The sequence below is a fragment of the Salvelinus fontinalis genome, chromosome 4 (assembly GCF_029448725.1).
Source record: "Salvelinus fontinalis isolate EN_2023a chromosome 4, ASM2944872v1, whole genome shotgun sequence".
In the NCBI taxonomy this organism is placed as follows: domain Eukaryota; kingdom Metazoa; phylum Chordata; class Actinopteri; order Salmoniformes; family Salmonidae; genus Salvelinus; species Salvelinus fontinalis.
Window position 1 is genome coordinate 21,917,552 of NC_074668.1, and position 25,456 is coordinate 21,943,007.

The 25,456-nt window shown below is 45.3% G+C and overlaps 1 protein-coding gene across 11 annotated transcripts in view; it reads left to right on the top strand.

Annotated features, from left to right (window-relative positions):
• The window catches only part of LOC129853338 (nuclear receptor corepressor 2-like), a 191,610-nt gene extending 166,941 nt beyond the window's left edge, over positions 1-24,669 (top strand). For 8 of the 11 annotated variants that reach the window (XM_055919266.1, XM_055919273.1, XM_055919269.1 and 5 more), the window contains 23 exons: positions 777-913; positions 1,024-1,174; positions 1,306-1,413; positions 1,575-1,678; positions 4,543-4,693; positions 8,985-9,110; positions 9,217-9,294; positions 9,413-9,657; positions 9,784-10,129; positions 11,310-11,540; positions 11,718-11,966; positions 12,081-12,233; positions 12,373-12,630; positions 12,807-12,990; positions 13,174-13,682; positions 16,127-16,260; positions 16,576-16,760; positions 17,573-17,701; positions 17,903-18,042; positions 18,156-18,209; positions 19,624-19,836; positions 20,136-20,303; positions 20,442-24,669. In XM_055919266.1, coding sequence (XP_055775241.1) covers positions 777-913; positions 1,024-1,174; positions 1,306-1,413; positions 1,575-1,678; positions 4,543-4,693; positions 8,985-9,110; positions 9,217-9,294; positions 9,413-9,657; positions 9,784-10,129; positions 11,310-11,540; positions 11,718-11,966; positions 12,081-12,233; positions 12,373-12,630; positions 12,807-12,990; positions 13,174-13,682; positions 16,127-16,260; positions 16,576-16,760; positions 17,573-17,701; positions 17,903-18,042; positions 18,156-18,209; positions 19,624-19,836; positions 20,136-20,303; positions 20,442-20,623 — 4,235 coding nt within the window. In that variant the 3' untranslated portion in view covers positions 20,624-24,669. The remainder of the gene's footprint in view (positions 1-776; positions 914-1,023; positions 1,175-1,305; positions 1,414-1,574; positions 1,679-4,542; positions 4,694-8,984; positions 9,111-9,216; positions 9,295-9,412; positions 9,658-9,783; positions 10,130-11,309; positions 11,541-11,717; positions 11,967-12,080; positions 12,234-12,372; positions 12,631-12,806; positions 12,991-13,173; positions 13,683-16,126; positions 16,261-16,575; positions 16,761-17,572; positions 17,702-17,902; positions 18,043-18,155; positions 18,210-19,623; positions 19,837-20,135; positions 20,304-20,441) is intronic. The other 3 variants (XM_055919274.1, XM_055919276.1, XM_055919277.1) reach the window with 2 other exon arrangements.
• The last annotated feature ends 787 nt before the right edge of the window (positions 24,670-25,456 follow it).

Here is a 25,456-nt window from a genome sequence, read left to right on the forward strand (position 1 = left end):
TGTTCCCCGTGCGCCGAAGACGTGGATGTCGATTAAGGCATCCCCCCGCACCTCTGATTGAGGGGTTGGGTAAAATACGGGGGACACATTTCAGTTGAAGGCATTCAGTTGTACAGCTGACACCCTTTCCCAACTGTCCCAGAGTATGTTTGGAATATTTATTTCTTGCACAGAAGGACAAGTTGACCAATTGAATAGTTAAACTTATGTACTATGGGGGATAGTGCATTTACAGGCTATAGCTTTTGCTGTTTGTAAGGCCTACTCATCTTGTTGGCTGACGAAAAGTACTGTAGGCCAAATGTGGATGGATATATGCAATATGCGCCTCGGAATTCGATAAGAAGGATCCGCACAGTTGCGTCCCCGCTGTGTCTGTCTTCACTTGTAGCCTACTTCTTAGCTGAGATGCCTGTGAGAAGGACCCGATCACGTGACGGGTGTTGGCTAATAAGAATTGAGATATCTGAGAGCCATGTGAGTTAGAAGTGCTTTGATTGTCCACTGTCCCACTACAACCCCTCTCTATTCCCCAGACCTTCCCTACCTTACTATTATTCCCTCTAGTCAAACCGTCATCCCTCCCTATTCCCATCATCATACCCTCACCCCTCCCTATTCCCATCAGACCCTCATCCCTTCTATTCCAGTTCAAGTCTCATCTCCCATTTCATTGTTATGCCTCCTTGCTCTGTGCTATTCTTAGCCAACCCTACTTTGCTTCCCTAAACTGCCATGTCTATATTTTTAAAGTATATTTCTGTCTTTGCTCTCAGCTGTCCAGCAGGCTGGCCACTCTGGGCCCCCTGGTCTGCAGCAGGATGGTGCCAGAATGGCAGCGGTGCTCCCCCTCCATATGCCAGAGCCACCCCCTCTCATCTCCTCCAACAAGCCAGGGGGGTCTATCACACAGGTATAGGACACTACTCGAGAGAGCCATATCACCCATTAGATGTTGAGTTATTGTGAAAGTGAATTTAGTGTTGCCGTTCACCATGCTCACTGTTGTTATGTGGTTCGCAGGGCACCCCAGTGCAGCTGCATAGCCCGGCTCACGGGATGGACCATGGGAAGATGCCCCCTGCACAGATGGGTTTGTCCTGGATGGATCAGAGGAAAGTGGGTGAGTCCAAGTGTCTGGAGTGGGTGCAGCACTCCCAGCCTTGGTTTGCTGGTGAGTTGCCTTCTTCTTACCCTAACCTTCAATTGTAGAGTTTGGGTGTCCTGGGCTTTCTCCATTGACACTCTCTCTCCTCTCTGCTCTTGTCTCACTCTGTCCCTCTCTGACTCACACACACACACCAGGTCCATACCCGGTGGTGAAGCAGGAGCAGCTGTCTCCGCGGTGCCCGTCATCCCTGGCAGAGAACCTGTCCACGCAGGGGATGCCCCATGACGCCAACGCTGGACGTGGTGAGTTCATAACTAGATACATTCCACACCCCTTGATGTTGGGCACCAAGTGTACACTGCTCTCTGCATATACGGATTTTCTTCTCTGTTATTGGTACATAAACAGATGTCTATGCCAATATAAAGCCCTGACTCTGCTCCTGGATGTGTTGCATTTGCAGGGTCTTTGCCAGCAGTGCAGGGGGGCAGCATCACAAAGGGCATCCCAGGTACCAGAGTGCACCAGGACTCCCCCATCTCCTACCGGGGAGGCTCCATCACCCAGGTAAGAGCAACACACTGACCACAACACTACAATGTGCTTCTGCTTACTGTGCCTTATTTACTCTCATAACTTTATCAGCTTTGACCTAAAAGTCTCACCGGACTGTTTGTATGCCTCCAAATGAAACGAGGACAATGACATAGACGTGTTGAGAGGTCATGACCACAGGCTGGAAAGTTAGTCAGGCTCAGTTAGTGTTCAGGCAGGGTAAAGGCTGGGGCTGCAGGCAGGCAGGATCTCCCTGCTGATTCTGCCTGGTGTGACATGATCGTGGCTCTGATTGCTCCCTGTCGCCCTAGCAACAGGTACACACTGTACCACATCTGTTCTCTACTTTATTTATCTGTTTATTCTCCACTCACTAAGCCCCATCACTGATATGCACAGTCCTCAGCCTGCTGTAATATCTGCCTCGGCCAACTGGCCTTGAAATGGGGTGATGTTATATATGCCCAGATAGATAACTGAGGGAAAGGTGAGAGAGATGTAATCAGAGCGGGTGGGGAAGTAGCCTGCTCCTTCCTTGTTTTTTTAGCTGACTGCTAAAGCGAAAGTGTGTGTATGCGTGCGTGTACAGATAAGGCTTTGCTGTATCAGGTGCGTCGCTCGCATCTCCCTTGATAAAGTTGAATGCTGAGGGGTAGATGCCCTGGCCCCTGACCTATACTACACCCCCCACCCACCACCCCCGTTCTTTGGAAAGAGCTGTAATCAACAGACAGGAAATGTGATCTAGGGCAACACATGTCCCTCTTCACCCCCCCCCCCCCCCCCCCCCCCTCTCCAACACTCCATATCAGGCTCCAATGACAGCCTTGTGTGCTCTCTATCAGCCTCCCAGCAGGCTTACATAAACACTCAGCGGCCATGGCGGAAATATGACTCACAGCAAAGTGTGCCAGAGATATGACAGAAAGCCCCGACCAAACCTGCTGCTGACATTTTGTCACCTAGTGTTAGCACTGCAGAGTCTGTGGGGCTTATTGTCTGAGACACATTGTATTCCTATGTGGCATCAGTGCATGATGTACACTCCGTAGGATCTTACTCACCAGAGCTATCTCAATGAAAATTTTTATTCTGGAAAAATATACAGTACCAGTCACCTACTCATTCCAGAGTTTTTCTTTATTTTTACTATTTTCTACATTGTAGAGTAAGGGTGAAGACATCAAAACTATGAAATAACACATGGAATCATATAGTAACAAAAAAGTGTTAAACAAATCCAAATATATTTTATATTTGAGATTCTTCAAAGTAGCCACCCTTTGCCTTAATTACAGCTTTGCACACTCTTTGCGTTCACTCAACCAGCTTCATGAGGTAGTCACCTGGAATGAATTTCAATTAACAGTTGTGCCTTGTTAAAAGTTTGTGGAATTTCTTTCCTTAATGTGTTTGAGCCAATCAATTTTCAATCAATAAATAAATCAATCAAATGTATTTATAAAGCCCTTTCATCAGCTGATGTCACGAAGTGCTGTGCAGAAACCCAGCCTAAAACCCCAAACAGCAAGTAATGCAGGTGTAGAAGGTAGGGGTGGTACACAGAAGATAGCCCTATTTGGTAAAAGACCAAGTCCATATTATGGCAAGAACGGCTCAAATAAGCATAGAAAACGACACTCCATCATTACTTTAAGACATGAAGGTCAGTCAATCCGGAGGATTTCAAGAACTTTGAACGTTTCTTCAAGTGCTTCGCAAAAACCATCAAGCGCTATGATGAAACTGGCTCTCATGAGGACCGCCACAGGAAAGGAAGACCCAGAGTTACCTCTGCTTCAGAGGATAAGTTCATTAGAGTTAACTGCACCTCAGATTGTAGCCCAAATAAATGCTTCACAGAGTTCAAGTAACAGACGCATCTCAACATCAACTGTTCAGAGGAGACTGCGTGAATCAGGCCTTCATGGTCGAAATACTCCAAAGAAGCCACTACTAAAGGACACCAATAATAAGAGACTTGCTTGGGCCAAGAAACACGAGCAATGAACATTCGACCGGTAGAAATCTGTTCTTTGCTTTGATGAGTCCAAATTTGAGATTGTTGGTTCCAACCAGTGTCTTTGTGAGACACAGAGTAGCTGAACGGATGATCTCCACATGTGTGGTTCCCACCGTGAAGCATGGAGGTGTGATAGTGTGGGGGTGCTTTGCTGGTGACACTGTCTGTGATTTATTTAGAATTCAAGGCACACTTAACCAGCATGGCTACTACAGTATTCTGCAGCGATACGCCATCCCATCTGGTTTGCGCTTAGTGGGACTATCATTTGTTTTTCAACAGGACAATGACCCAACACACCTCCAGGCTGTGTAAGGGCTATTTGACCAAGAAGGAGAGTGATGAGTGCTGCATCAGATTACCTGGTCTCTACAATCACCCAACCTCAACCCAATTGAGATCATTTGGGATGAGTTGGGCCGCAGAGTGAAGGAAAAGCAGCCAAGTGCTCAGCATATGTGGGAAACTCCTTCAAGACTGTTGGAAAAGCATCCCAAGTGAAGCTGGTTGAGAGAATGCCAAGAATGTGCAAAGCTGTCATCAAGGCAAAGTGTGGCTACTTTGAAGAATCTCAAACATAAAATATTTTTTGATTTGTTTAAAACTTTTTGGGTTCCTACGTGATTCCATATGTGTTATTTCATAGTTTTTATGTCTTCACTATTCTACAATGTAGAAAGAAATAAAAGAAGAAGAAAAAACCTTGAATGAGTAGGTGTGTCCAAACCTTTGTCTGGTACTGTAAGTATTCAGAACTTAAAACAATGACTAATGAAATCTGTGAAACTGATGTCCTCTATATCTTGTGAGATGATTGAGTGTTGTTTCTATGTCTGTCACACTCCCTTCACAGGGCACCCCGGCAGACATGCTGTACAAGGGGACCATAACCCGTCTGATCACAGAGGACAGCCCCAGCAGAGCAGAGAGGGAGCGGGATGAGCTCCTGTCCAAAGGGCACGTGGTCTACGAGGGCATCAGTGGACACATCCTCACCTATGACCGTCAGTACTCTAACCTTCTAGAAACGCTGTGCTACTTCACTTACTTACAATGCCTTCAGAAAGTATTCGTACCCCTTGACCTATTACACATTTTGTTGTTATAGCCTGAATTTTAAATGTATTGTTTTTCCTCATCCATCTACACACAATACCCCATAATGACTAAGGGAAAACATGTTTTGAGACGTTTATTGAAAATCAAATTTACATACAGTGCATTCGGAAAATATTCAGACCCCTTCACTTTTCCCACATTTAGTTGCATAACAGCCATAGGCCGGACGAAGTTGAATTACTGTTTAACGGATGCCCCGCCTTACTTTTCTTGCACTTTCTCGGATTGGACATTGAAACACACACGCTCACACCTGCAAGCGACATGCAGATGTTTCATTTCTCTCTCATGCCGTCATGGCTGAAGCCAGCGCAAACTCCTACTATTTATCTGTCCAGGTTAAATGTGGGACATCCCTCGTTATAAACAAACAGTCGGTTGAATTCATGGTTCATGCATCATTTTCAGATCTATTAGAAGCGATTAATATACGAAACAACAATGTCATTGAACCAATTCACTGGCCAGAGATCAGGGCATTCATCAGCAAAGATGCAGTGCAAGCTGATAGTATTTTAGACGGCCAAATTGAAGTCAAAATGATTGAAATCGAAGTGTGTCAGCTGTATGGTGATTTGCAATTCATAACTTACATTTTGCCGGTACTACCAGTAGTTGTAGGCCAACCGATAACACTAAGATGGAATGCGTTTGAAGTGATGATGTGTCGCCGAGAATAGCTAGCATGTCCAGTAAAGTACATGGCCAGTGGCACGCACACACTTCGTGCAGATCAGCAGCTCCACAATGATGTGATCGACTGTCTCCAAGGTGAGGGCTTTTCGTGGCAGCCAGACGAGACAGTCAAAGGAGGATGCGGTGAGCAAAGTTACTGGGCTGGAATTTAGTCAAGTTTCCTCTATATAGATTGATGCTTCTAATTGTGCATGTTATAAACACATTTATTTTTATTTTGATGATGATAGGCTATACTCTAGGCTGGATTTATGTATTTTTTCAAATGCTACGTTAATTTGGCAGGCCTAACTTGGTTGACCCTCTTTCTACAAGGCCTAGTCTATGAGAGGCCTCATATTTGTATGAATAATTTGTTAAAGCTTATAGGCTATAGAGATGCATTCAGGTAATGAATTCATTATTATACATCAACATTTTATATAAGTTATACTTCCCATTGTGTTTAATTTATCATGGTTATAACAACATTGTAACATCTTTCTTTTTAAGAAACATAGTGTACGTTTTTACATGGAATAAGTTAACTCTTGAAGCTCACATTAGGCCTAGAGCCTGCACAAGTGCCCCCTAGGACAATGTGGTAAAGTTCTGTTATTCCTTATCACTTAATGTTTATTTATTTTGTATTTATTCGCTCGATTTTGTCTGGCCTTATCCTAAAATTGATTCAATAATTTTTTTCCCCCTTCATCAATCTACACACAATACCCCATAATGAAAAAACAAAAACAGCTTTTTAGAAATTTTAGCAAATGGATAACAAAACAACAATTGAAATATCACATTTACGTAAGTATTTAGACCCAGCGATTGGCAGCGATTACAGCCTCGAGTCTTCTTGGGTATGACGCTACAAGGTTGGCACAGCTTTATTTGGGGAGTTTCTCGCGTTTTTCTCTGCAGATCCTCTCATGCTCTGTCAGGTTGGATGGGGAGCATCGCTGCACAGCTATTTTCAGGTCTCCAGAGAGGTCTCTCCAGTTTGAATGGGTTCAAGTCGGGGCTCTGGCTGGGCAACTCAAGGACATTCAGAGACTTGCCCCGAAGCCACTCATGCGTTGTCTTGGGTGTGTGCTTAGGGTTGTTGCCCGGTTGAAAGGTGAACGTTCGTTCCAGTCTGAAGACCTTGTCATGACGTTGGCCTGTGGGTAAGGTTTATGACCCCCCCCCCCCATAAACACCTTTCTCCCTTTCCTCTCTCTCTTGAATAGCCTTTGTTAAACAGAGAGAGTCTGGGAACATCAAACAAGTGGAGGGAAAGAAACCATATTTCGGTAATAGAACCAGTTGAAAATATGCGTTGGTACTTAATGAATATGATGTCAGTTCGGTTGTCATCTGAGACATTATGACTGATGACAGGACGACATAAACTGTATCTGGGAAAGTCTACACATTATAGTTATCAGATTCACATGGAATTGTTGTGCAATTCAAATGTTTAAATAGAAAATTATTTGGTACCAGATGAAATGTAATTTTAGCTTCCAAATGAGAGATTTGGGTTTTCATAAGGTTAGGGCTCTGCTCAACCAGTGGACCGCCCCTGTGAAGAGACATGGGTTATAAACTTTGAAACACACCCTTCTCCCTCCACTATACAAGCCCTTGACGAAAATGTAACCTCCTGTTCCGAGGACGATAGGATGGCGGTCCATACGTTGAAAAGGACTAACATGTCAACTACAGAACGAAGCCAACCTCAGCGTGAGCTTTGGTTGCGAATGGTATGAACTTTGAACTCTTATTTGCTACAGAAGTGATACCTCCGAGGCGTTGAGTTAGCAGCGGCCGCTGTAAACGTGGGCTAGGAAAGGATGGACAGAGTATCCCGTCTACCACACAATATTTATTGCATTTTCCTTTTCCAAATGGGCGGTAATTTAGAATGCATAAGATTCTGTATTTACGATAGAGTAGCTGCCTACGGCCCGATAGAGACATCGCTTCTCCCTTTGTTCTTCAGTCTTCCCGCTCTTTCACTCAAACCCAGCCCCCTTTTCTTTGGGTAACCAGCTGTCATATCTGTTCCGTCCACTAGGGACGGTTTCCTTTATGACATAATGTGTAATCTATGATTCATTCTGTGTATATGTAATTCTGTGTGATTAGTTAGGTATTTAGTAAATAAATAATTAAACCCAATTTTGTATTGCTCATTCAACTTGTTAGCCATGGTTCATGAAGATAACCAAGAATTTACAACTTTCAGATGAGACTGAAATAAGGTGACGATTAATGTTGACTGCTATTGATGTAAAATATTACTAGGTCTTTAAGTGTTTATTCGGAAGATAACTGCTCTATAAATATTATTTTGTCGTGCCCCAACAGTAGCTGGTTGAGAGAATGCCAAGAGTGTGCAAAGCGGTAATCAAGGGAAAGGGTGGCTACTTTGAAGAAAAATATATATTTTTAACACCTTTTTGGTTACTACATGATTCCATATGTGTTATTTCATAGTTTTGATGTCTTCACTATTATAATAAAGAGAAATCCTGAAATGAGTGTCCAAACTTTTGACTGGTACTGTATGTAAATAAGGTATTTCTAAAAACCTGTTTTCGATTTGTCATTATGGGGCATTGTGTGTATATTGAGGAATATTTGTTTATTGAATACACTTTGGAATAAGGCTATAACGTAACAAAATGTGGAAAAAGTGAAGGGGTCTGAATACTTTCCGAATGCTCTAAGTTTTCACACCCCTTTGTATTCACATCCAATTTCCTTTGATCATCCTTGCGATCTCACTACAACTTGATCGGAGTCCACTTGTGGGCAATTCAATTATTTGGACATGATTTAGAATGTAGCACACCTATATGGAGCCAAATACAGAAAATCCTTGATGAGAACCTGCTTCAGTGCAAACAGCCATAGACTGGGGAGAAGATTTAAGTTCCAACAAGATAATGACCCCATGCATACACCCAAAGCAATGCTGGAAAATCATCAGAACAAGAATGTGAAGGCCCTTCAGTGGCCCAGCTAAAGCCCAGACATGAATCCCATTGAAAATCTTTGGAAAGACTTGAAGATTGTTGTTCACCACCGCTCCCCATCTATCTTAACAGCGCTTGAGAAAATCTGCAAGGAAGAATGAGAGAGAATCCCCAAATGCAGATGTGCAAAGCTCATACAGACATACCCAAGACGACTCAAAGCTGTAATCGTCACCAAAGGTGCTTCTACAAAGTATTGACTCAGTGGTGTGAATACTTATGTAATTGAGATATTTCTGTATTTTTCAATACCTTTTCATTATGGGGTGTTGTGTGTAGATGGGTGAGAATAAAATCTATTGAATCCATTTTGAATTCAGGCTGTAACGCAACAAAATGTGGAATAAGTTGAAGGGTATGACTACTTTCTGAAGAGTAAAAACCACCCCTCAATGCCCGCTGATGCTTTGTATTTCTAGGTGGACTATCCCTGTTCCTCTGTTGACAGTTGTTTGTGGTGTGTTCTCCTCAGGCCCACCCTCTCAGAACCCTAAAGATGACGGCCGGGGCCAGCCTGGGGAGATCTTGGGGCTGAAGCGCCCCTATGATGTCAGGGGGTTTCCCATGAGGGAGACACTGTCTTCAGCTAACTGTGAGGGTAAGTTTAGGAGTCAGCTACCTTCTAACAGCTCTAGCATGTACTTTATGTAGACTACAATGAGGTAACCAATGCTATTCTTTCTTCACTTCGACCCCTACTTCAGGTCTGATAGGCAGAGCCATATCACACGAGAGAGACAACCCACACCCAACCCACCACATCCGTGGTTCCATTTCACAGGGTAAGCAAATAGACCCACTCTTTTATTCCATTAGGGTATGGTCACCTCACCTAGTTGCACAATGGCTCGTGAAGTTTGTAACTCCTGTGTGTTTGTGTTCCTCCTCTCCTCCCCCCAGGTATCCCCCGTCACCTGGACATCCAGGATGGCTACATGAGGCGGGAGGCCAAGCAGATGAAGAGAGAGGGCTCCCCATCCCGAGGAACTGGCCAGGTGGCTGAACCCATGAAGGGTCGAGAGTCCATTGTGCCCACAGTGAAGGAGGGGGGGCGATCCATCCACCTCATCCCCAGAGAGGAGCTCCGACTGATGCCCGAAGGCATGATGATGCCCAAGGCTGGCAAAGAGGGCATCATAGCACAGGTGAGTGGAATGCCATACTGTAGATGCACTGCACGTCAGTGCACAGTGCCTCAGGAAAATAAAAAAGCAACAAAAGTCACTATTGTTGGTAGAAAGATTCTGTATTTTTCATTGTCTTTTTTTCAGGGCACTCCTATGAAGCAGGAGCAGGGTAGCTCAAGGAAGGGGCACGACGTTCGTTCCATAATCGCCAGCTCCCCACGCTCCCACTACGGCATGCCCTCCCACCTGGAGATGCGGGGACCCGAGCAGCGGGGCCGCTACGAGGAGGGTCCTAAGGGCCGTTCCAGCACTGTGGTCAACACGGCCAGCTCCATGGCTCGATCCTCGCCCCTGGCAATGGGGGGTGAGCAGGGTGGCAAGGCTCACCACAGCCCTGTGGGCTACGAGGAACACAAGGGCAGCATAAGGGCTCCCTACCCTGGACCTTCTCACCGAGGATCCCCCCTGTCAGGCCAGCGGCAGCATGAAGGTATGTCACACACTCAGGCCTGACTGTACACTATCATAGGGATGTGACAAATGGAAACATTTTCTTAAAGTTTAAACAGCCATTTTATTATCGGTTTTCTGTTGTGAATTCACAATGCAGCTGCCAGCCACATTTTTGTCTCCCTTTCAGATGGTTAAGTGTTGCATTTCCTTCTCATTTAACTTCTCAAAGTATTGCCATACAGGACTTAGCTGCTGTCACTTGCCTTTCCCTGACATTTTTCCAACTGTTAGCAATGATAGAGATGTTGACTCCAAAATAATTGATTCCTCGAATCCCGGTGTCGAGTCCCATTTCTGAGTGTAAAGATAAACTCCAAAGATTGACTATTTTTGGAACGGAGGAGACTGATTAGTTTCCGTACTTCCAAGAACACAAACACTCGCATCTTTCACAGCGAGTTAGCGAGGGGCGGAGAGAGAGGGGAGGGGCACAATATAAGTCGTTTGGTCACCAGGCAGACAGGCCTAGTGCACGGTTGTGACTATCTATCGGCAATCAAAAGCTGTATCTCGCAATGGAATGCTTTATCTTACCATTTTGTGGCCTGCAATGTCTCGCAACTTCAGTAAAGCAGGGCCTATCATCAATATATAGGCTAGGATATTTTACATGTAACAGACTGAAGACTGAACACACACTCGCATCATTAATGAAGTGCACGAGCAGGCGAGCCAGCGTGAGGGAGAGAGAGGAGGGGGCAGGCAGAGAGAATGTCTTGGTAATCTGTATCTCGCAATGTCTTGTCTTGCATGCCTCACAAATTAGCCTAAAGTTCTCCTCTTCCTCTGGATTTATTTAAATTACACAACGTTCCCTAGGACTTTATAGCCTATTGACGAGTTAAGCTATAACGCAAAAAAATGATATGTTTTGTGATAACTGCACTGAGATTTTAGTTTTATGGGGAGGAAACTAAGATTTTCAGTTAGGGATATTTCTTTACATTAAGGATCCCAACGTTAAAAAGTTCAAACGTTCCTTCCTGTCTGTTCCTAGCTTGTCTGATTGAGATGCGTTGATCGTTTTTTGCCCTGGGTTGAGTTGCTCTCCCCTAGTGTAAACATACCTAATATGAAGGCCACAGTGTGTGTGTGTGTGTGTGTGTGTGTTTTCTAAAGCATCCTGCTCTCTCCCATCTGTCCTCCGTGTGGTCCAGGCTCCAATAAGAACCAGCCTCAGGAGCGCAAGGCCACACCCACCCCTCGGGAGATGAGCTCCGGCAAGTCACCCCTGCCGGGCGTTGCCGAGCAGCAGGCCCAACAACAACAGGCGTCCCTGGTGTCGTACGAGCGTCTGCTGCAGGGTCTGGGGGCCGACGTGTACCGAGGACAGATCCCCCTATCCTTCGATCCTGCCTCCCTGCGTCAGGGCATCCCCATCGACCCAGGTACACAGTACACGGCTGGTCCATTCTTGTGTCCACTGTACAGTACACTACAGAGGAGCTCCTTAAATACCTCTTCTTTCTGTCTGTTGAAAGGATGTGGGTTGGGGAAGGGATTATGGGACTTGATATGATGGGACAATATGATGGCATCTCTTTGTCTTCCTCCCCATTTATCAGCCTACTACCTGCCTCGCCACCTGGCCCCTAACCCTGGCTACCCTCACCCCTACCCCTACCTGATCCGGGGCTTCCCCGACACGGCAGCCCTGGAGAACCGCCAGACGCTGCTCAACGACTACATCACCTCCCAGCAGATGCACCAGTGGCCTGCAGCCGCCGCTATGGCTGCCCAGCGCTCAGACCTGCTGAGGGGGCTCTCGCCACGGGACCAGCCTCTCCAAATGCCCTACTCTGCTGCCCCACGCGGTGAGCCTCACTCTTGTCACAGTTCAAACACACGCACACAGAAAGGAGACCTAGCTGGACCGGTGTAGTGTAATGTAGTTTTGACTAGTGTTCTTCTTGCCTTCTCTTCCCCAGGGATCATCGATCTGTCTCAGGTGCCACACTTACCTGTCCTAGTCCCTCCCTCTGCAGGGTCTTCCGGCTCCCCCATGGACCGCATCACTTACATCCCCGGGGGCCAGGGAGGTTTCCCCAGCCGGCCTTACAACACCTCCCCCATCTCACCAGGTACTGGACTGGACTGTACTGTACTCTACACACCAGCCAGTGGCCTGGGAACAGAGGAGTTGTCTGTGTTTGAAAGGGTTGTTGTGTGACTGACTCATCTGTGTGTGTGTGTTTTGTTTGTGTCTCTCCTTTGCTGTAGTTGGGCCCCAACACATGAGCAAGCAGCACGGCACACCATCTGCTGACCGCGAGAGAGAGAGGGACCGCGAGAGAGAGAGGGACCGCGAGAGAGAGAGGGACCGCGAGAGAGAGAGAGACCGCGAGAGAGACAGGGAGCAGGAGAGAGAGCGGGATCGTGAGAGACAGCGAGACAGAGAGCGGGAGAGAGAGCGGGACCGGGACAGAGAGAAGGGGTTCTCTCATGGCAACGTGGAACATGCCCCCATCTGGAGACCAGGTGTGTAAAGATCTAGACACACTCTGCTATTACATTATTACGCTGTTTTGTTATTACCATTATAGTAGCGCATTTGCAGCACATGGTCTGTATGTGATGTGTATTCTGCTGTTCTATGAGATGAAAGATGTTACTCTGTGCAGTGTGTAATGTTTTCCCTCTGTTCCCTCACTCAGGCACAGAGCACAGCTCCGGTGGTAGCAGCAGTGTCAGGCCCTCCTCCCACTCCGGCTACAGCCACCAGCACTCCCCGGTGTCCCCTCGTACCCAGGACAGTGTCCAGCAGAGGCCCAGCGTCCTGCACAACACTGGGGGCAAGAGTCTGCCTGTCAGTGACCACAACAACCCTTCTGTGCTAAGGTAAGCTGTACGGTAACATGTCGGATAAATGGCTAAGTGTCTCCTACAGTATGTGCTTTGGTTCACTGAATATCATGTGCTCCTTCTGTGTTTCTTCTAAATATGATGTGCAGGCTGTAGTGGGGGTTAATCTGTGGTTGGCATGTTCACTGACTGTTTTAGTGATTGGTTTACCTCTCCCAGGTCCATGCCAGGCTCCAATCGCTACCCAGGCTACAGCCACCTCCAGAGGACCGGGATGCCTACTGATGGCTACCCACCAAGCATGGACCCCAAGGAAATGGGCCGGGATGGTGGCAAGAGCAGGGGAGGCCTTCCTAAACACTCCCAAGACCTACATGGGCCCTCTATATCCTCCAGCAAATCTGACCCCAAGCTGGCCAGCCCTAACCAAGGGGGTTACCCCGTGCCTTACCCCCAGGGCTCTGCAGCCTCTCACCACTCAGGCCGGCCCCCACCTCACCTGCTGCCCCCCCAGTCGGATAGCCATGTTGGCCGCGGAGAAAGTGGCACGCCTAGTAGGGAAAAGACTCAAAACAAACCGATGTCCGTTCAGGAACAAGAGCTCCGATCACTCGGTAAGACCACCATGACTGCGGCCAACTTCATAAACGCGATTATCATGCGTCAAATTTCTTGTGAAACGGGGATGCCAGAGACGGGCTCGTTCGTGGCCAACAGCGCCAGTGATGGTAAGACGCTCTGGATCCCAGGGTCCCCTCATCACCCAGACCCTCCCCCCGTTCGTCTGTGGCATATTGCACGCTGTGGTGGTTGGCATTATCAAATCAATCCAATTCATTTTTACATGTTTTCGTTTTTTTTCCCAACACTATACTATTTTAACATTTTTCCCATGTAACTTAAAACTATGTCATTTGTTTTTTAAATGTGGGTACTTGAAGACCACCAAAGGTGACCTCTGAAAAAGAAAAAAAAGAACATCTAATATTATTATTTAACACGTTTTGACATTCAGAAGAAAAAGCAGAAACTGGAGCTGACTTACTAGATATGAACAGAATATTAAGGAGATGAAAGCGGCTGACGAGCTGGATAAATCAAATTATCCAGCTCGTTTTTATTAAATTACTATGTATAGACAATTATTATGGCAAAAATACAGAACTCAATTGGTATTTCCTTGAAGAGAAAGATCCTAGGTGCCCTTTAAGGTATCGTTCATTGAAAATTTAAGCATAACATCCTTTGCTGCTTCTTATTTTCATTTCAGGACATGACGATCTTCCATGTGGCACCCCCCCATATTGCAGACTTAGTTCACCTGTAGTGTTTGATAGTTCCAGATTAGAAACTAATCTATGAGATGTAATGTTGGTATGCTTATTAGGATTGTAGTAATTCTGTTAATATTCGATTAATAGTTAGTAATGACACCTTCCTTACAGACTCACCTCACAAAACCTAAAATGTGCCAGAAGTAAGGCAGAATATTGCTAGCTTGATTACCTAAATGACCTAAGCTTTCTTCTGTGGTGTGTGACAGTCGGCTTCTCTCAATATGAACCAGTGTGAGTGGTGTAGTAGGAAATGTTCAGGCGAGCCTTCCAGAGTGCATCACTAGCCTGAAGCCCCACCAGCCACCAGACAGACCCTCCTTGGGGCTCCAGATAGTGTTGCTCTTCCACTGGAGGGGGGTCGAGGTGGGGGGCAGGGAGAGGGCTTGAGGGGTGGTGGTGAGACCCAAAAAAAGATCCAGGGTGGGGAGGGGTGCTGCATCTTCAGGCCACAAAGTATCTGCATGCCCTTATTATGCCTCACTGTAATTTATGCAGATTTTTCCACATGTAAACCACTCAACGCACACCTCTCAACAAAACCTCAGACTTTTCCATCACAAAAAAAATGTTAATCTTGTTTTTACACTTGTTAAGCTATGTGCCACGTCAATATTTCTGACATGCATATAGGGCAAGTGTGTGCATGTAAAGCTCAGAGAAGTATTGTGGTATAACAGACTGTGATATATTTCTATACTGTTGCATGTTCAGTATTTTCCATTAGGAAAAAGCTAAACAATACATTCACAATGCTACAGAGAGAAGACAGTAGTCCACTATAAAGCTGGATTTCAAATGGACCGGAGACACTATTTTCTGAGAGATGGTAGCAACAGTCGAAGAGAGCGTGTCATGTTGTTCCTAAGCTCTAGCAATAGAACAGATGAGTGTCTTCAACACAGTGGGACTCCAGGGAACTATGCTGCCCTCCAGGGGTGGACTGACTTACATCAGCTGCTCCAAAGATGAATGCTCTGGTGCAGAATAATTCCAGAGCACAACACACACTGTATGCGCATTGCGCACAGTTTCTGTAATGAAAGCCAGAGATTAGTCAAATTGGCTTAGGGCACTCCCTAAAGTCCCCTGGGAGAATGACCTCAAAATAGTTCCTCAATGAACTTACTAGGGCTGTCTGAGAACGTCCTGGTCCATTTTAACTGGTACTTTACTACAGCATACACACTTGTTGCTAGCACACTTTTAAAGGATTTGATCTGCTGAAATCTAGGCCTATATCATAAATATAGAGTGAAAAGCAGCAGCAGTGTTCGGTGGTCCTTAAATTTGGCACCATTTCTTCAAAGCGCATCAATTTAAGGACCATTCTATGTCACCGCTTAGCTTCTTAGTCAGATTTTTGGGGTTTGAGATTTGTGCGTCTCTCCTTTTGAGTAGAGTGCAATATGGAAATAAAGCAATAGTCATCTAAAGTAGATTGTCAAATCCAACACACTGGCTGACAACCCATAGTAGAGACAGGATTTCTGCAGAAGGGAAAGTTCTGTTGCGCTCTTATACACAGATGTCACGCAATGTTTACCGAGCACAATGTCAGCAGTGCACATAATGGACTTATTTTGAAAACAAGACATTTTTTAATGATGCATGTGTTTTTGTTTATTTTATAACAAGCTCTGCCTGTAAGCTGCCTCTATTCAAACTGGCCCAAGCAACTGAATTTCTGCCTTCTTTGTCCCCTCTGTGTGTGTCTGTGTACCTGGTGGTGCTGCTTAATGTGTGTGTGTGTGTGTGTGTGTGCACTCGCTCGCGCTCTGTATGGCTCCACCCCTGCGTGCAATCTGTGTGTGTTGGGCTGTGTCCTGGACACTCAGCTCAACAGAAGATGATGCCCATGGAGCAGCACGGTCCGTACCGTCCTCCCTCCGAGGAGAGGCTGTCCCCAGGCCAGCAATCCCCCCTGACGAAAGGCAGCCAGAGGGTGGTCACCCTGGCGCAGCACATCAGCGTAAGCCCCCTAGTTAATGACATGGTGTTCATATTGATCTTAAAGATGTATTATATTTTACTGTATTATATCAGTGTTGCATTTACCATGATAAGGATGATTTCAATACAGTTCTTCTCAGATCAAAGTCTTCTGTAGAAATGAAATGGGGAGCTTTTCTTGGGGGCTGACAAGTGGAAGGTAAAGATCTTGCTGAACGGGTTGGGGATGTGGGAGTATAGAAGTCACTAGAAGTAGGTAGGTTTCCTCCTTGCTGCCTGTCTTGTGTCTGACCTGTGTCTGACCTGTGTCTGTGATGTTGTGTGTGGGTAACAGGAGGTGATCACCAAGGACTATACCCGGCAGAGCCAACAGGCCCAGCAGCAGTCCTACCACAGCAACCCAGTCCTGGACCTGACCCGGCCCCTTAGCGCTCCCCATGCCCTGCCTGCCTCCCAGGAGTCTAGCCAGGGACCTCGCTACACTCCAGAGGGGACAGGAGGGGAACGTACCCGAGATGGGTATGGCCCAGGACTGTGTGTTACTTCATGTACACCCTTAGCGGCGTCGACGGTCAGGTGTATATTTTACGCCTGCTACGTTAGGTTACTTTATGTACAATATAGCATTCATGTTTTTATTCTTTACTCCTAAAGGTAAAGTAATAACTCTGAACCAACTATATAGCATTCAATATAGCATTCATGTTTTTATTCTTTACTCCTAAAGGTAAAGCAATAACTCTGAACCAACTATATTAATTTGGGGACAGGTCTAAAAGCATTAAACATTCATGGCAATTTAGCTAGCTTGCTGTTGGTAGCTAATTTGTCCTGGGATATAAGCATTGGGTTGTTATTTTACCTGAAATGCACAAGGTCCTCTACTCAGACAATTAATCCACAGATAAAAGGGTAACGAGTTAGTTTCTAGTAATCTCTCCTCCATCAGGCTTCTTCTTCATTGGACTTTATATGGCGGTTGGCAACCAACTTTAAGGTGCATTACCACCACCAACTGGACTGGAGTGTGGACTTCAGTTCAGCTTTCCGTCACCCACGTGGGTATATGCTCCTAAACACCAACAAGGAGATGGGAGAGGTTCTATGTTAGCGCCTGGCTAGGCCGAGGCTCGTTGACGAGCGCGAGCACTTTGGATGCAATGATTAAGTAACATGTATGTGTACATTTATTTTGCAACGCTCGCAGGCGTAAACCGAGCGGTGTGGTCAGCATGTTATGTATAATATATCTACCAGCATGTGGAAATGTAGAAGTTGAATATTAACTACTATACTCCAGTGGCTTATTAGTGTGTGTGTGTGTGTCCTAGGTCTCCTCAGCCCAAGGCATCACCTGTCAGTATGTCTGCAGACGGCATTGAGCCAGTGTCCCCTGCAGGAGCCATGTCTGAACCAGAGACACAAGGGGCCTCCTACCCCAACGAGCAGGGAGAGCAGGGGTAAGGCCTCACCCTTCCTCCTTCCCTTCTTCACACAGCTAGTAGTCATTCAATCACTCTAACGCACAATGTTAGTTATGTACTCGTTATTGTTAACACATTTTCTTGACAACTCTTGGTAAAAATGTTGGGCTGTATGTTCTATTGTGTGTAGTACAGTAGTTCTCTTGATGCTAACCAGACGTGGATGTCTCCCCACAGCATGGGTTCTCGCTCCCCTCCCAACACCCAGCCCCCAGCCTTCTTCAGCAAGCTCACTGAGAGCACCTCGGCCATTGTCAAGTCCAAGAAACAGGAGATGATCAAGAAGATGACCGTGGTCGGCAGTGACGCTGATTTCAGTGAGTCCAACCCCCACAGTGACCGCATACAGCATTGATACTGTAGTACTGTAGATACTGTATTCATTGACAAAGAGAATATGCTTTAAAAAATATAATGTTTCTATTTACAGATGCTGGCCAGCCAGGAACAGAGATTTTCAACATGCCTGCCTCTACCACTGCAGGTAAGATAGAGATTAATTACCATGGGATATTTGTGGTGAGAGGTGGATTAGTGTTACTCTCAACCACAATGCTGTTGTATAACGTGCTTAGAGTAGTCCTAGTTTTTCTGTGATTTATGCACCGTGGACTGTGCTAGCTAGTTTTGCTGTTATGTGTTCAGGGTTGGGTAGGTTACTTTCTAAATGTAATCTGTTACTAGTTACCTGTCCAATGTTTATCAGTAACGTAACTTTTGGATAACCAAAACTCAGTAATGTAATTGGATTACTTTGTTACTTTTAAATTACTTTCCCCTTAAGACATTAAAATAAGATAAAATAATATTACCAATTGAACGACATCTGTTGCAGGATAAATCATGTTAAAGTTTACATAGCTGGCCATAAATGGATGTTACATTTTACTTTATGGGTTGGTTATGTAGGCTTCTTCTAACCAATCGCTTTCTACTACAGATAATAATACGATCAAATGATATCTTTACATTAAAAACCAAAGTCTGTCAGATTGCCAGTCATTCCAATTAATTGAACCCCTTGATCTTCAAGAATAGGACTTGGAATTATGGAAGTATAGATTAGCCAAATAGTTTTAGAAGATATTGCTTGGACTGTAGCCTACAAAAGCCTATTCCTGTTTTTTTCCTGTGATCCATCAAACCCATTTAGTGTGTCATCAGTCTCTGACTTGTGGTCAGACTCGCTCCGGCGGAACAAACTTGCACCTTTTTTCAATGCTGGATTGAATGTCGTTGAGAAAACAGAAAGGTGGAAAAAAATTCCCGCGAACATCCTTTCTGAATTTAAAACTAATCCTAGAAGTAATCATCTAGTTTTTCAATAGTATGTGTAATCTGATTACAATATTTTGGCTTGTAAGGGATGCTAAAAAATTAAAAAAATATATTTTATCCGTTACATGTAATAGTTACTCCCCAACTCTGGTGGTATAGATCAGCATGTTACAGTAGAGAGGCTCTCCTCCAGTTTGTATAGATATGGCCATGTGCCCCTTATGTGCCCCTTATGTGCCCCTGAAGCTTTAGGGCATGTGCATCAGCTAGGCTAGTCACAGGAGACTGGAGAGCAGTAGCTGCATCCTGGGTGTAATCTAAAGTACACCCCACCCTCTCTCTCCTAACCTACATAATGCCCACTGACAAAATCTGCGTCTCTCTTTCTCTCTGAGGATATGCTGCCTGGTTTATTCTTCCCCTCTGCTGTTCCACTGCACTCTTTCTCTCTCCTCTTCCTTTTCTTTCCCTGTCTCCTCATTCTCATATTGGCTCTTTTCCATTTCAATTCTATTTCACTCTTTCTTGCTCTATTTATCTCTCTCTCTCCCACTACTCAATGCCTTGGTTATGTCCCTCTCACCCTCTCTAACCTCCCCCTGTCCCCTCTTGCCTCCCAGGACCTGTAAGTATCCGCAGCCACCCGGCTCCTGAGGCATCCGGTAACACCATAGGCCTGGAAGCCATTATCAGAAAGGCCCTGATGGGCAAGTACGATGACCAGGCCGAGGAGCGCCCTCCCTCCTCCAATGCTATTAACGCCATGGCTGCCAGTGTGCATGACGCTAATCCTCTCGCTGACGGACGGACCGAGGACTCTTACTCACTACAAGGTGTGGTATTACCCCACAAATCTCCCTCTGTCATAAGCCTCCACTCAGTTACAGGGTAGGGGTATTGTCTCTGTGCATTATATGTACTGGTGTTCATAGCCGGCACTATTTCCAATTATGAAGCCGTAATGTATGTATAACAAATGAAATATTGTATTTAGGCTACTTCATTAATATCTGTTAGACTAGTTTCTCACAGTTGTAACTTCAGATGTATGGAACCTGGTATGTAGATAAATTTGGATATAATTGGTCAATTAACCACAGGGCTGTGTTTTGTTCCCTTCTTCTGCCTGCAGGTGGGGGGAAGCCAAAGGGTAGCGGGCGCTCTAACGGGCGGAAGGCCAAATCCCCCGGGCCGGGCCTGTCAGGGGGGGAGAGACCCTCCTCTGTCCACTCTGAGGGGGATACCAACCTCCGCACACCCCTCATCAACCGTGTCTGGGAGGACCGGCCCTCCTCCACAGGTACGGCTCCCCTTCTCCCTGCCCATACTGCACCTCTCACGTCTACACCATCTCATCCCCCACTGATCATATTCAGATGTACCCATGGCATCATGGTCAGCACTCAATGATGTATTGTTGCTGTTCTTCTTCCTGCAGGCCCCACTCCCTTCCCATGTAACCCCCTGACCATGCGTTTCCCCGGTGGCATGCCGGTGTCAGCGCCCTCCCCCTCCTCTGGCCAGCTAGGGGCCCAGGGTCTGGGGCAGGGGCGGTCCTGGGAGGAGGAACCAAAGCCCCTGCTGTGTTCTCAGTACGAGACCCTGTCTGACAGCGAGTGAGAGACGCTGCCATGGAACAGAACAGCACCCGCCAACTATCAACCACCTCCACTGCTGCTGCAGACACACACACACACTCTCCACCCCACTCTACACTCTCCACCCCACTCTACACTCTCCACCCAGGAAAGGAGTGACCTCTTAGCCTCCCATCTCACACTGCAGACTGAGCATCTCAAGCGTTGATGGTGGTGTGCTGAAACACTGCTGCTCAGTGAGTGTGTGTGTTGGTGTTTCTGTGTATACACTCACTCCAGGACTACTCTAAAGGAAAATCACTTGTTTTTTTACTTGCTTTCCCTCCCTCTTGCTGGCCTTATCAATACGGACACATCAATTCACTCACTTTTTTTGTACGTTTCTAGTGTCTTTTACGGATTGTGGATGGGACTTGATACGGCCACATAGTCTGATGCTCATGTGTTTTAATCTGACCTGTTGATGGATTCACTGGCCCTGGACAAGGTTGGATGTGTCCTCTGTTGTACAGGAATCCTGCTCTACTCTCTGGGCGCTGTGAGCAGGGCTTCAAGAGAAGCCTGCTGCCTCCATTGACCATCTCGATCTCTCATTCTTTCTGCCAATGATCCCATGGACACGGAGTTAACCACACAGAGCTCTGCATGGAGAGGTCTGCTAGGGAAGTGGACTCCTTCACTGACCCATGTCACTGTGCAGAGGGACAGGCAGGTAGCCAGGCAAATGGCATCCATAGTGTAGTAGAGTACAGTACATTACAGTGGACACTGTGCAGACGGCCGGTGCATTTCTACCACTATCAGATGATGGACAGGAGGGAAAAAACACATTGTTTTTGTGTGTTTGTTATTTAGTTTTCTCCTTTTTAAATCAAGTCAGTCCAGTCTTGTGTTTGAAAGTGAGCTGAGACCGTTAGTAATTTTGATGGTGAATTTTGATGGTGTCAGTTATTGTTTCTTATTTGCAACGATTTATCTTGGGGGGGTACGTGGGAGGGTTATATCATTGGTTAACAGGGTATACATGCTGTCCATTGCTGATGATGTCATCATACATTTTAAATGTTATTGGAGAACGGTGGCGGCGTATGTTCTCCAGGCATCCAATAGAGAGTGGACTGTGAGTGTGATGGATGGCACTAAGAGACAAGTGACACTTTCTCACTCTTTGTATATGAATCATGTCTATGTGTTTGTTGAGACTGTTTTTGGATGTTAAGCACTTAGTTGTCAATCTGTTCACAATGGCATTTTTAAGAATGTGTGTTTCGGGCAGGCGAGAATGGACTCAAGAAGAGTGTAGAATCCTACTAATAGAAGCGTCCTCCTTTAACATCTGTTTCTTTTGGTCTTGCCACATACATGATTTAGTGTTCCCGCACTCAAGCGACAATCACAGCTAGTGAAATATTACCTAGTCCGCTTAGTGCGGCTAGAGACCAACCTTAAAGCTGCTTTAGGGCAAATTTCCCGGCATTAGAGTTGGAATGTGCTTGCATTAAAGAGGTGACAAATAAAAGCCATCTATGTTTCTATGCCCCTTGGACCATGGTGGTGCCGGCTGTGGCTGTAGTGTGAGCCCCGGCTGGCCAGCTGGAAGTCCGTCTCTAGGATGCCTATTGTCTCTAGGATGGAATGCCTATTGTCTCTAGGATGGAATGCCTATTGTCTCTAGGATGGAATGCCTATTGTCTCTAGGATGGAATGCCTATTGTCTCTAGGATGGAATGCCTATTGTCTCTAGGATGGAATGCCTATTGTCTCTAGGATGGAATGCCTATTGTCTCTAGGATGGAACTCCTATTGTCTCTAGGATGGAACTCCTATTGTCTCTAGGATGGAATGCCTATTGTCTCTAGGATGGAACTCCTATTGTCTCTAGGATGGAATGCCTATTGTCTCAAGGATGGAATGCCTATTGTCTCTAGGATGGAATGCCTATTGTCTCTAGGATGGAATGCCTATTGTCTCTAGGATGGAATGCCTATTGTCTCTAGGATGGAATGCCTATTGTCTCTAGGATGGAATGCCTATTGTCTCTAGGATGGAACTCCTATTGTCTCTAGGATGGAATGCCTATTGTCTCTAGGATGGAATGCCTATTGTCTCTAGGATGGAACTCCTATTGTCTCTAGGATGGAATGCCTATTGTCTCTAGGATGGAATGCCTATTGTCTCTAGGATGGAATGCCTATTGTCTCTAGGATGGAATGCCTATTGTCTCTAGGATGGAACTCCTATTGTCTCTAGGATGGAATGCCTATTGTCTCTAGGATGGAACTCCTATTGTCTCTAGGATGGAACGCCTATTGTCTCTAGGATGGAACGCCTATTGTCTCTAGGATGGAATGCCTATTGTCTCTAGGATGGAATGCCTATTGTCTCTAGGAGCTGCCTGTTGTGACGTCTGACCTCTGAACTTTTACTGTCTAGAGGAAGCGGAGCTCTGCCTCACCAGGCCAGACGCACATTTTTATCTAGACCGATTTTGTACAGTTCTAAGATTCATAGTGTTAAGTGCCATTCATTTTACATATACAGTAGTAGTTACCAAGTGACACGCACATTTTTTGAAATGTTTTTTTTCTACATGCCAGGGTTATAAGTGTTTATGCAGGGAAATTTTGAAACCAAGAGCAGATGAAATGTCCTTCTTTTGATGTCTTTTTTTTTGTCCAAATCTGTCACAGCCTTAGCGCTTAACTTACACATGATTTACAATGGGAGCTGCTAACTTACTGTTGTGAATGTTAAGAAATGAAAAGCAGTGTATTCTGTCTGAGGATTGTAGAACTTGCTGCTGTCACATCAGGTTACCATGACAATGGGCAACGACATGGTCAAAGTTGAATGTCCTCTTGCTCTTTGCAGGCTAAGCAATGGCCATATAAAAGGTGAATGCCAAGAAGAAAGATGTAAAAAGGGTGCTGTTTGAAAGGCAATCATATAAACATTGCCCAATTTGTTTTTTCAGGCAACATACCCTCAGTCCTTAGTGAAAGGTATTATATTCTGGCATGGTCCTGATTCAAAGGAGGTTTAAACAGTCCAAAAGTTACTGTTACATTTGTGTGATTAAGTTTTTGTCCATTTTAATGTTGTTGTCCCTGGCTTGTATTGAGTGTGATGGTGTCCATGGCTTGTATTGACTGTTGAAGCCAGAGAAGCACAGCTGTTCTCAGTGTGACTTGTTTAGAGGGACTGCACTGCAGTGTGTTATCCTGTCCACTAGTTAAGAGGGAGTTGAGTTAGTCATGATGGAGACGTGTTAGTAATGAACGTGGAACAGTTGGACAGCTTTCACTCTCCTTCCTCTTCACTGGATTACATCAAGTTTCTACTCTGGCTACCTATTATACTGCTCATGGTTTAGATCTAATCAGTCAAGGTGCAGCTAAATGAAAAGTTTGTAACTGGACCCAACCAACTACAAGGTAACCCCAGCTTTGTATTATAAGATAGTTTGTGTCTTCACTTGTATATCAATTGACTATTCATGAAGTCATCGGGAGGAAGCAAAGTGACAGTAAAGTTTGACGTGACAACAAGACAAAACCATATCCAGATGTGTTGGCTAAATAAATAGCAGAGGAAACGAGAATAATCAGTTGTTTTAAATGTACTGATGTGTATTTGAATGATTTCTGCTTTTCACTCGTTTCTGTTTGTTCTTACACCGCTTGCTTTGATTATGGTCATGACACTCTCCATGCTAATAGTTAGCATTTCATTTGTGATGAAAGGAATTATTCAAAACGAACGTAAAACAAATTAATCGAGGGGCCGATACGATCCCTATATTGTCCACAGGTGGTGGGGGGGTAGCATTGACATTGAACAATCGTATTGTGCGTAATGATTTGTTTTTTTAAATAATTATAACCCACTGTATAATTGTATATAGAACTGAAGAGATGTAAATATTTCTGTGGCTTGCTGCAAGGTTGGTATTTACAGAACAACTATTCACACTGTTTAATTCTACATGCCCACCAGCAAGCTTTGTGGATAGCAGTGTAACAAAAACACTGCCTTAATGTTTAAATAAAAATCTTATTGCCATTGAAACTGATGCTGTTCGTCTTTCTGTATACTTTGATTGCCATGTATTACATTGTTGCAAATGTGTATGATCACCAATTGAATAGCCTATTTTAAGAAAGACTATTTTAAATTGAGAGGTGGAAAAATAAAAAGACTAGATATGATGCAAACAGCTATATTGGATCTCAGGAGAGAACCGAACATACACTATATTGGATCTCAGGAGAGAACCGAAGATACACTATATTGGATCTCAGGAGAGAACCGAAGATACACTATATTGGATCTCAGGAGAGAACCGAAGATACACTATATTGCTGACAAGTGTATAAAATCGAGCACACGGACATGCAATCTCCATAGACAAACATTGGCAGTAGAATGGCCTTACTGAAGAGCTCAGTGACTTTCAACATGGCATCTTCATAGGATGCCACCTTTCCAACAAGTCTGTCAAATTTCTGCCCTGCTAGAGCTGCCCCGGTCAACTGTAAGTGCTGTTATTGTGAAGTGGAAACGTCTAGGAGCAACAATGGCTCAGTCTCAAAGTGGTAGGCCACACAAGCTCAGAGTGGGAGCCCTGAAGCGCATAAAAGTCGCCTGTCCTCGGTTGCAACACTCACTACCAAGTTCCAAACTGCCTCTGGAAGCAACGTCATCACTGTTCGGAACTGTTCGTCCGTCGGGAGCTTCATGAAATGGGTTTTCATGGCCGAGCATCGGCTGGAGTGGTGTAAAGCTCGCCGCCATTGGACTCTGAAGCAGTGGAAAAGCGTTCTCTGAAGTGATGAATCACGCTTCACCATCTGTT